The 11,657-nt window shown below is 33.3% G+C and overlaps 1 protein-coding gene and 1 pseudogene across 1 annotated transcript; both read left to right on the top strand.

The window, feature by feature from the left end:
* Positions 1-1,094: 1,094 nt before the first annotated feature.
* On the top strand, positions 1,095-4,952 carry LOC137814117 (FT-interacting protein 3). The gene is made up of 2 exons (XM_068616687.2): positions 1,095-1,443; positions 2,185-4,952. Exon 2 carries the CDS (start codon positions 2,333-2,335, stop codon positions 4,658-4,660), a length of 2,328 nt encoding a protein of 775 aa, XP_068472788.1. The 5' UTR covers positions 1,095-1,443; positions 2,185-2,332; the 3' UTR covers positions 4,661-4,952.
* A 2,536-nt stretch (positions 4,953-7,488) lies between these two features.
* Positions 7,489-8,821, top strand: LOC150029645 (uncharacterized; annotated as a pseudogene).
* Positions 8,822-11,657: the final 2,836 nt, after the last annotated feature.

The raw sequence follows: 11,657 nt of genomic DNA, 5'->3' as shown, positions 1-11,657 counted from the left end.
TTAACATTTTTATATATATAGAAAAATAGAAATACTGATGGTGACTCTCATCTTGAAGGTACCCATTATCATAAGTGTAAGATCTAAGTTTTATAAAACTACTACACTGAACTCCTCTAGTATGATGGTAAATTTAACACCCTAGATCTAAGATAATAATATTTTGAGTTATAGAGATAAACGATTTATTTTTTACATAAAAAATAACTTTTGCTTCATAGAAGTAGTCCATAATAATAAATGTTTTTATGTTGAAAGTGTATATCACATGATGTCTTTATAAGACCCTTGCATCATATAAAAATATATATAAGATCTTAAAATTATGTAGGATATTTAGACCACAAGAAATAAATTAATACTCAATCAATCTTGCAACCTAAATATTCTTAAAAAGTGTTAATTCTTGGGTCACATATTAATTTATTGTTGAAAGTAAAAAGGAGTAAATTCAACTTTGTTTTTTTTTTTTTTTGTGAATCATAAACTCGATCTGTCACAACTTGGTAGATTAAGTGTTTGATTCTTTTAAATATATTTTGTTTTTCAAACTTATTTTATATTATTATAGTACAATCAAAATGAATTAATTTGACTGACCTATTTAAATAAAAAAAACTCGCTTCACTAAATATTAATTAAACTTAAAAATGACATTATAAATATAATAAAGCAATATAAATATATTAATTTATATAATTGGATAAAAAAATTACACTTATATTTTTTTTTCAAGTTAACCCTACTCGAATTCATGCCGATTTTGATTAGCTTAACAATCCTAACCGCTATGTTGATTGAAATAATAATAAAAAATTCAAATTTGCATATTTAAGTGTTACTTTTCCTATTTTAAAATAATAGTTTATTATTTTTTATATTTAAAAATAAAAAAAAATTATTTTATATAATTGTTACATTAAAAGGAATAAAGAATATTAAAAAATTTGTAAACATTATTATCTAAATTATGTCCGTGGATTATTTTTCAAGAAATATGACATTTTTTTTAAAATGAAGAGTATAGCATAAAAAATAAAGAAATATGCTGTGAATTGTGATGGAGTTACTTGGGAAACGAATGTGACACACGTGTGATTACTGACCGAACTTGTTGACACGCTTGAGGCGGGTCCACCGCCACTCCACCACCCTGTACAGCAACAGAGGTCCAGCCAGCACTGTGCAAAAAGCAAAGAGGGCAACTTCTCTGTATATTTTGCATAGATTCATTAGATCCTAGCCCCACACCACCAACAAAGGCAAAACCAAAAACCAAAAACCAAAAAGCATACACCCTCTCTTCTCTTTTCCTCTTCTCCCTCATACCTCACTCTTATCTCTTCCATCTCACAAACTCCACCTCCATTGTTTATGCTTTATCAGCAAAAAGAAACCCCAAAAAAACCATCCTCATTTCAGAAGAAACCCATTTTCTCCAAGGTAACAACATCTCAGCATTGTACTTCTTAAGCCTAAAAGAAAGCCCCTCCTTTATTTCTCTCTCTTTTTCTACTTCATGAGTTGGGTGCTACTGAAAATTTTCAAGGTTTTTTCCTTTTGCTGAATTTGAAGCACCCATTCGGTAAAAAAATGTTTTTGGTAAAAAAAGTTCTGGGAAAATCTGTTAGAATGGGAAGAGCACAAACCTGCGTACGATAAGCCGTGTAGGTGTTTTTTTTTTCTTTCTTTTTGGTTAAAATTTCTGTGGGTGAGTTGGGTGGTGTAGAAAGTACTGAAACTAGAGAAGTAAAGTAATCCGATGGTGATGTTTGTTTGCGGAAATTAAGTAGTTGAAGGAGTGTCTTAGAATGCAGAAAGTGTGAAACTTTGAAGTGGAAATCCTTCATTTCATGGTACATTCTGTCGGCAGCTACCTGGGATATTCTAGGTTCAGATTGTTTTCGTGTCCTTTTTTTATGGATTAAAAAAATACTGTTTTTTTTTTTGTGTCGTGATTTTGTGCTTTTGTTGAAGACAATCGGATCTATACAATCTTAAGCTTACACACTCTTGGTGTTATCATAGATCTATGCTTGCAACTCAGTTTATTTATGCATTAATTATTATTATCTTTGAGTTTTCTTAAACTGTGTGGTTTGTGTGTTTTAAAGTTTTCCAAATATTTAGGTGACTCGATTTGCTAGCTTGTAACGGCTATTTGACCGTGTTTATGTTTTTTAGGCTCCTCGGAACCGTTGTGCTTTTATTTCTTTTAAAGCACAACTGTTCCTACGAGTGGAAGTGTGGAACATTGAAGATTTGAAATAGTTGTGCCACAGCTTCCCTTATTATTTGGAAAAAGGGTATTTTGGTTCTTTGAAGCCAGAAGATGCAGAGGCCTCCACCTGAAGATTTTCTTTTGAAGGAGACCAAGCCCCACCTTGGTGGGGGAAAAGTCTCTGGTGATAAACTTACTAGCACTTATGACCTTGTTGAGCAAATGCAGTACCTCTATGTGAGGGTTGTGAAGGCTAAGGACTTGCCTGCAAAGGATGTCACTGGCAGTTGTGACCCTTATACTGAAGTGAAGTTGGGGAACTACAAAGGCACCACTCGGCACTTCGAGAAGAAGAGTAATCCTGAATGGAACCAGGTTTTTGCTTTCTCTAAAGACCGTATTCAGGCATCCATTCTGGAGGTCACTGTGAAGGATAAGGATGTTGTGAGAGATGATTTCATCGGTCGGGTCTTGTTCGACCTCAACGAGGTCCCAAAGCGTGTTCCACCGGATAGTCCTCTTGCCCCGCAGTGGTATAGATTGGAGGATAGGAAGGGTGATAAGGCGAAGGGGGAGCTAATGCTGGCTGTTTGGATGGGTACACAAGCTGATGAAGCATTTCCCGAAGCATGGCACTCGGATGCTGCAACGGTTAGTGGGACTGATGCTCTTGCCAACATTAGATCAAAGGTGTATCTGTCTCCTAAGCTTTGGTATTTGAGGGTTAATGTGATAGAGGCTCAAGACTTGCAGCCGAGTGACAAGGGTAGATACCCTGAAGTTTTTGTGAAGGCTACTCTGGGAAATCAGACCTTGAGGACTAGAATCTCTCAAAGCAGAACTATCAATCCAATGTGGAATGAAGATATGATGTTTGTGGCTGCTGAACCATTCGAGGAGCCTCTGATTTTGAGTGTGGAAGACAGAGTTGCCTCTAACAAAGAGGAATCACTTGGGAGGTGTGCAATTCCTTTACAAATGGTGGACCGGAGACTGGATCACAAACCTGTGAATACTAAGTGGTATAATATTGAAAAACACGTTGTTATTATGGAAGGAGAAAAGAAGAAGGAAATCAAGTTTTCAAGCAAGATTCATATGAGGATCTGTTTGGAAGGTGGTTATCATGTTTTGGATGAATCAACTCACTACAGCAGTGATCTTCGCCCAACAGCGAAACAGCTGTGGAAGTCCAGTATTGGAGTTCTTGAATTGGGGATATTGAATGCTCAGGGTTTGATGCCAATGAAAACAAAAGATGGTAAGGGAACAACAGATGCCTATTGTGTAGCAAAATATGGGCAGAAGTGGGTGCGGACAAGGACAATAATTGATAGCTTTGCGCCCCGGTGGAATGAGCAATATACTTGGGAGGTTTTTGATCCTTGCACTGTCATTACAATTGGTGTCTTTGATAACTGTCATTTGCATGGTGGTGATAAGCCTGGAGGGGCAAAAGATTCCAAAATTGGGAAGGTAAGAATCCGTCTTTCTACCCTTGAGACCGACCGTGTCTATACACATTCCTATCCTCTTCTAGTTCTTCATCCAAATGGGGTGAAGAAAATGGGTGAAATCCACTTGGCTGTAAGGTTTACTTGTTCTTCTTTGCTTAATATGATGCACATGTATTCACTGCCTTTGTTGCCTAAGATGCATTATATTCACCCACTAACTGTTAGCCAGCTTGACAATTTGAGGCATCAAGCTACTCAGATTGTTTCAATGAGACTGAGTCGTGCCGAGCCACCCTTGAGAAAGGAGATTGTGGAATATATGCTGGATGTGGGTTCCCACATGTGGAGCATGAGAAGAAGCAAGGCCAACTTTTTCAGGATCATGGGAGTTTTGAGTGGACTAATTGCTGTAGGAAAATGGTTTGACCAAATCTGTAATTGGAAAAATCCAATCACAACAGTTCTGATCCATATCCTGTTCATAATATTGGTCATGTACCCTGAGCTTATCTTACCTACAATATTCCTTTACCTCTTCTTGATTGGAGTTTGGTACTATAGATGGAGGCCAAGACACCCTCCTCACATGGACACTCGTCTCTCCCATGCAGATTCTGCACACCCTGATGAACTTGATGAAGAGTTTGACACATTCCCAACCACCAGACATTCGGACATCGTCAGGATGAGATACGACCGGCTTAGAAGCATTGCTGGGAGGATACAGACAGTGGTTGGTGATTTGGCCACTCAAGGGGAGAGACTGCAGTCTTTGCTCAGCTGGAGGGATCCAAGAGCAACTGCCCTCTTTGTGATTTTCTGTCTTGTTGCTGCCATTGTACTCTATGTCACTCCATTCCAGGTTGTGGCACTTCTCTCTGGAATCTATGTATTGAGACACCCCAGGTTCCGCCACAAGCTTCCTTCAGTGCCTCTGAATTTCTTCAGAAGGCTTCCTGCAAGAACTGATTGCATGCTTTGAGTCATGGACAGCGCACAAACTACAAATGGAACCTGCTTTCCTTTCATTGTTCAGCACCAGATTTTGTGGATTTGCATTTCATTATGTCATAGGATTTTCTGTTTTTGAACTTCGTGGTAGTAGTCCTGGTTAAATTTGTAATTTTGTAGGCTGTGAGTTGAAATTAACTTGTGTTCAATCAACTTGGTGTTTAATCAGATGCAGTAAAGTTTCTGAAATGGGAGTTTGAACCTACCCGCTCAAATGGCTATAGATATTGAGGTGAAGTGATTAATGATTTATGTTCCCCTTATCTCCCCTCCTGTAATTGATATTGATAAACAGGAAAACACACCTACTACTACTTCTTTCGTTTGTTTATTCATAGAGAGACCTTGTTCTGTGCTTTTCTCAGCATTCTTTATTGTCTATGACTTGGACCTCTGCAATGTTCTCACTGTAATATGGCATTTTTATACAAAGATATACACGTGGGTATCGTTATCCCTCCCCACTGTGATATTAAAACAAACAAGCTGCATAAAATAGTTGATTTTGTAACATTTCTTTGGACCGCGACATTAAAATAAAGAAGCTGCATATTATAATGTATGCACTGTCCATGTTGGTTTGCAGTAGTTTATTTCAGACTATTTATTTTTGCTTCAGAGGACAATAATTCTATCAGTGGGACAGACATTAATGCTTCCGCAATAATTGGATCTTTTTTTATTTCTCGCCAATTGTTTTTCATTGCTTTTTTATTTTGAAAAAGATGTTTGTGTTGGTTGAATATTAATAATTTTTAAAAATATTTTAACTGAATTAAAAATAAAATTGTATTAACTAAATAAATGACCTATATATTTTTAGTTTCTGATAATATTTTAATTTTAGATATTACATTTAAATGCTGATTCTGTTTTTTTTATGGCCAGTTTCTGATTTCTATAGATGTGGGGGGACTCATTCTTCTCTCCTTTTCTTTTTCTTGTATCCATCTCTTACTTTTTCTTAAAAAATTCTTTTCTTTTTCTTTTTCTTATCTTTACATGCTGTAAATTAGTTTGTTGGTTGAGTTATTTGTGTTTTTAGTGCATAGTGTATGTATGGACAAAATCTACCTCTGCTATTCCCACTAGACTCAACTCAACTTTACTCTTCCCCAACAAAGCAACATGGAGCTCCTTTAGTTTCCTCTTCATGCTCCTACAAACTTACAGGTACGTTAAAAGTAGGTAGAAATAAAGTGACTTTAAAAAATAATAATGGTCGTAATCGATATATTAAAATTATACCTAATAATAATAATAAAATCTGAAACAACAACAAAGCAATGTTAATAATTTAACTCAGTAGATGTTCAAAATTTTCTTTTAAATAATAACATATGCATTCTATTATTCTTTATATAAAAATACCAACGAAATATTAAACTGATGTTATAGGCTAAAATCACATAATTTTGAATTCAAACTCTAGATCTACAAGAATTTAGTATGTTTATTCAGACCCATATTGGTGGAGAGTCTGGAGAAACTTTTATTCTATTTTATTATTTATAGAATTATGCACAAGAAAACAGATAATTAACTTCCACATATTTGCGTGGGCAAGTGTGGATGCGTTTTTCGTCAACCACACTCACGCAAATGGACACAAACATAAAAAAATAAAAAAAATAAGGTTATAATAATAAAATTTTAAATTTTTGAAGGTTTAGCCCACGTTACTTACAAGTTTAGCCTACGTTATGATTTTAAAATTAAAAATAATAAAATTATGAATATCAGCATACTTAAATAATTAATTTATTTGAAAACTTCTAGTTGTTGAAAACTGTTGAGCATATAGAACTCGAATGTGAGCAGCTTGAACATTTCTTCTTCCACTCCTTCTTCTTCTTTGACCGTGAACGTGTGACGAGTGAGTTTCACATTTCTTCCTCCACTCCTTCTTCTTCTTTGACGACCGTGAACTTAATCTTTGTGTAACCCTAGGTTCTTGATTTACAGTGGTTTGAAAGTCTAACCCTAACACTTTATTTCCTTCTCAATGATTTTTTGTGTTTTTGAAGTTCTTATTTTCGTGGATTGTGTTTGTTAATGTGGTGATGCACGCTCACTTTTGTGTTATTGAGCACTTGATGTAGTTTTGTTTACCAATTTTTTTCTTCTTACGTTGTTTGATTTAAAGGGTTGATTTAAGAGGATGCTAAGTTCTCGAATGATTTTGATGTTAAGTTCCTTGTAGGTCATTGATAGAGGAAATGCTGCTCTTCGACAAATCTCTCTTGACTAGGAGGACTGTGAATATCTTAGCTTTGTGAGGTTGGATTTTAGCAGGATGGTCCTTTAAGTGGGTAAAACGAAAGGATTGGACCACATAGTTCAGTAAAATAAGAACAAAAATGAAAAAGAAATATAAAGTCTATATCAAACTATACAACTTCATTATTTAATCACAAGTTGTGGAATGTGATGATGTTAATTTACAGCCTTTAAAACACTTATTATGGTTCATGTTTAAACACATAGATTCATATAATTAGTGAGAGGAGGAAGAGCAAGTCCAATATTTGTCTACTCCGACACTCTTTCCCACTTGGGGTCCTCCATTACAGTCCACATCTACTCCCTCATTAGTTCACTTCTCTAGTGCTCCATCCGTTCATGTGACTCCTCAAATTCTAGTGCAACCCACTCTTACATCAGTTCAACCCACTCAAGCATCAATGCAACCTACTCATACATCATTTCAGCCTACTCAGGCATCAGTGCAACCCTCCCCTAATACGCCAGTACAACCCACGACACACCATGATATCCCTGATGAAGAACATGATGGTAATGGGAGGATCATTCAACCAGGAAGGGTAAGTTTATTATCGCATTGAACTTTATTGTGAATTGTTTGCTATACTTCATGTTTAACATTTAAGTTTGCATGTTTTGTAGATGGACACCTAATCATTGTGTTACTAAGGCAATTGGACATGCAATTAGGTCATAATTTAGGGGTCCTTATTATCACTATGACGAAACACCAGAGGAAGTCCAACTTAAATGGTGGACTGAATTTAAGGTGATCTTAACATAGCATTTAAGCATTTATTATATTCATTTCCATTTAAGCATTTATTATATTCATTAACTTTTATTTAAATTTTTTGTTCTTTTTACAGACTCGAGTGACTTGGGCCCCTCATGATGAGTGGCAAATTAGAAAAGTGTATGAGTCAAAGGTGAGAAAACGCCTCTCTGATATGCTTGGTAAAGCTAGGATGAAAGCAACTAGACCTAACTGGATTAGTGAACAAGCATGGATTGGTCTATTGGACTATTGGGATTCGAAAAAGTTCAAAGAACAATCAATCCAAAATAAATTGAATAGATCATCAACTCGAGGTGGGGCATTGCATTCTACTAGTTGTAAATCACACCTCGACATTGCATTGGGCCTAGTAAGTATCTATATTTTGTTGCATAAGCTTAAATTTAGTAGATAATATCTAATGTTGATAACTTTTCCATTTATTTCAGGAACGAAAATTTGGTCGGCCAGTTGAACCCGATGAATTATTCATGGCCACACACTAAGAAAGATGGACTTTGGGTAGATAGTCGTGCCAAACAGACTTACGTAAGTTAATGTTCTACTTTTGTATACATGATTTATATTCCTAACTTAGTATTGCCTCACTTACAATTTTCACAATGAATTAGGAAACCTACCATGAGCGATTGAAAGCCCTCCAATTAGACAACTTTGAAGGATCAACTTCCATCTGCCAACCGATCAATCCAACAACAAAACTTCAATGCTAGAAGGATGTTGCTGGAGGCAAGAGTAGAGGTCGATGTTATGGCACTGTAGACTTTGGCTTCCAACGTTCGCCAAGGAGTGTCTTCCCTAACCCAACCTTCAATACTTGCTCCTTCCAGTGATTACTTTTCTCATAATGAACAACTTCATCAACAAGTGATGCAAGCAAATGAAAGAACCGATCAAGCAACTCAAATAGCTGCTCAAGCAAATCAAAAGTGTACAATGTTGGAGGATAAAATCAACTTCATGGAGCAAAAGTTAACCAAGATGATGGAGCGACAACAGGATGACACCTCAACAAGCACAAGTCAGGTTCACCCTTACTATGCTCGAAATGATCAACCCGTGCCTTGAGTTCATCATTTTGTAAGTTTTCTTAAAACAATATTTGTGTATGGTACTATAACTTGCTTTTCCTTGTATTAACTAGATTATGTTTCATTACCTCATTGAGGGTAGGTCATTTGTGCAATTCATCTTGAGCCTTATCATCAGGGGAAGGATACACAACTTTTGGGTGAGATGCCTTTCTTAAGGTTTATGCTTTTTAGTGTTTAGACAAAGCTTAGTTTTGCTTAGCCCTTCCACAAGCTCTATCTTTTTTTATTTATTGCAGATCTAGTTTCACTTTTGAAGTTAGTCTTAATTCCTAACCACCCTAAAGTTGCTTTTGGAGAAGTTTAGATGTGGTTGAAACATTAGTGATTGATGTTATAAAATGATCAAAAAGTTTATTTTCCTTTGGTGGGTGATTAGATAGTAGCAAATACTGATTTACGTGACATGCTTAGTATTCATTAGGATTCGCATATTTGAGACATCTCTTGAACCATTATCATCATCATCATCTTCATGTTATGTTCATTTCTTTTTTGTTATGTAGTTATCGTAGTAGTCTTGTTATTTCTTTTTATAGTTCAGTTGCTGGCTTGCTTTATGTAAGTCTTCTATTTTTGTTAAGATGTATATTTTCTCATCTACACATACAAACACCAATTAAGTATAACAAAAGTAAGTATTTAAAATCTATGTCTATGCCTTTGTACACTTTCAAATCTATGTCTCGATACTTGTGTTTTATAAGAGTAGTTATATAAAAAAAATGCATGACATTTTTTGAGATTTTATAAGAGTAGCTGTATAAAAAAAATTATTTATTATAAAAAATTGCTAACATATATCATATCATTACACATTTTATTTATGAAAATTGACCCTTTGCATATATTAATAAAGTATGTTTACAAAATTATAATTTTATTTAATATATGTATTTATTAACCGGTAATTAATGCTTTTAATAGTGAAATAATTATATAGTGTTAGCTGTTAATAAAACTGTTAATAAACATTTTTTTTAAATGGATTATTTTTAATAAATTATTTGTATTTTCTAAATAAAAGATATCAATAGTGTTTTTTTATTGTTAAAATTTATGCTAGGAATCACAATGGAAGTATTAATAAATCCTATTATACTTTTTTTTTGAAAAAATGTTATTTCTATAGTACTGTAACTTAAAAGTAAGTTAAATCCGAATCCTAATGAATTTTAAGACAAGTAAAAAGTATAAAAATAAAACTTTTTTACTAAGAAAAATATTTCTTCATCATATTGCTCTTAAAATAATTGTATCTTTAATAATTATATTAAAAAAATAAAATAGGTAAAAAATAGGATAAATGCAATAAGAAAGAGAGAAATAGAGTAATTTTAAATTTCACATTAGTTAATGTAATTTTAAAATTGATTTATTTTAATAAAAAAATATTTTTCTTTTTAATTATAATTAGATAAATTTAAACTCTTTTTCAATAAAAAAAATTTCACGCCTTTTTTGTGTGCTAAACTTGTAGGCTACACACTTCTTCAAATAAATAATATGCGTGGACAACAGAAGGCTAAGCCCACACTTATTTCACGCTACTTTAAAAATGTGTGGACGCTTTGAAAGCTAAGCCCACGCTCTTTTAAATGTAATATTTTTGTGTGGGTGAAAAGTAAGTCAAACCCACGGTTTTTTATAAATTTGTCAACATCTTGTAGGTTAAATCCACGCTTAACCTACGCAAAAAAACACCCTCCATGTGTCGCCCACACCCGCCAATATCTTTACATCGAGTACATTAGCTTCGAAAGTACCATTAACGCTATGTCCACGATAAATATCATTTTGCGTAGGTTTTTCATAATTAAAGTCCGTTTTTGGTCCATTTTAATTAAAAAAAAATTTAGTGTGCAACTTTTACTCATCCTATACATAAATGTCACAATCTTAGTAAATTTTACTTATTCTAAATTAGAGTTTTAGTTACCATCACATTATACCTTCTAAGACAATATAAAGGTTAACTATACTCAGTTCCATAATTCATTTTACTTTCCAAACATTACATGGGCTTAATAAGAAAAAAAAAACATAATTTAAAAATACATGTAAAATTTCATCTTCTTTCTTTCTCGACATGTGTGACTAAACACTGCAATCAAAACGAGAAGCCAAACACTAATCAATAAAACATTATCAAACACTGATTAGACAAACAATAAATATACAGAAGTTATAAAAAAAAAACATTTTAAAGGATTTTCTTTATAAGCTAAAATTAATTTATATACAAATTAAAAAAATTAGATGAGATTTTTTTTATAAATTAATTTATAAATAAACTAATTTTAATTTCAAAGAACTTTATTATATTTTTCTATTTTAGAAGATTATGAACAAGTTTATCCAAATAAACATATAATATATTCTGCCTCAAAAATAAATTTATTAAAAAAATAAAACACTATCATATATATCACTAAAAGCATATAAAATTTTATGCAATTTGATATTAGGGGTGTTAAAAAAGCTAAACTAAAATATAATTAATTGAAGTGAATTAAACTATAAAAGAAATTAGGCTACTTTATTTAAAATCTAAACTAAACTTTTATTGTTTAATTTTAAAAAAACTATTAAAAAGAATAATTTTATTAGTGACAAGGGTGACCATAAAAGCTGAACTCACTAAAATATGGTAACGTAAGGAAATTGAAAAAATAATTTATTGAAACTGAATTAAACTAAAAAATATATTTTGATAAAATAAAACAACTATTTCCACACTCATTTAACTGCATTATAAAAAATTGCAGCTAAATTGTGTTCCTCCACAGACGAAGTTCCTCCAAAACGTTTAA

The sequence above is a fragment of the Phaseolus vulgaris genome, chromosome 1, assembly GCF_051622355.1.
Source record: "Phaseolus vulgaris cultivar YP4 chromosome 1, ASM5162235v1, whole genome shotgun sequence".
Lineage (NCBI taxonomy): Eukaryota > Viridiplantae > Streptophyta > Magnoliopsida > Fabales > Fabaceae > Phaseolus > Phaseolus vulgaris.
This window is presented reverse-complemented; position numbering and strand designations above follow the sequence as displayed.

What these genes read in the sequence shown, in the direction of transcription:
- LOC137814117 (XM_068616687.2), top strand. Translation starts at nt 2,333, where the DNA reads ATGCAGAGGCCTCCACCTGAAGATTTTCTTTTGAAGGAGACCAAGCCC.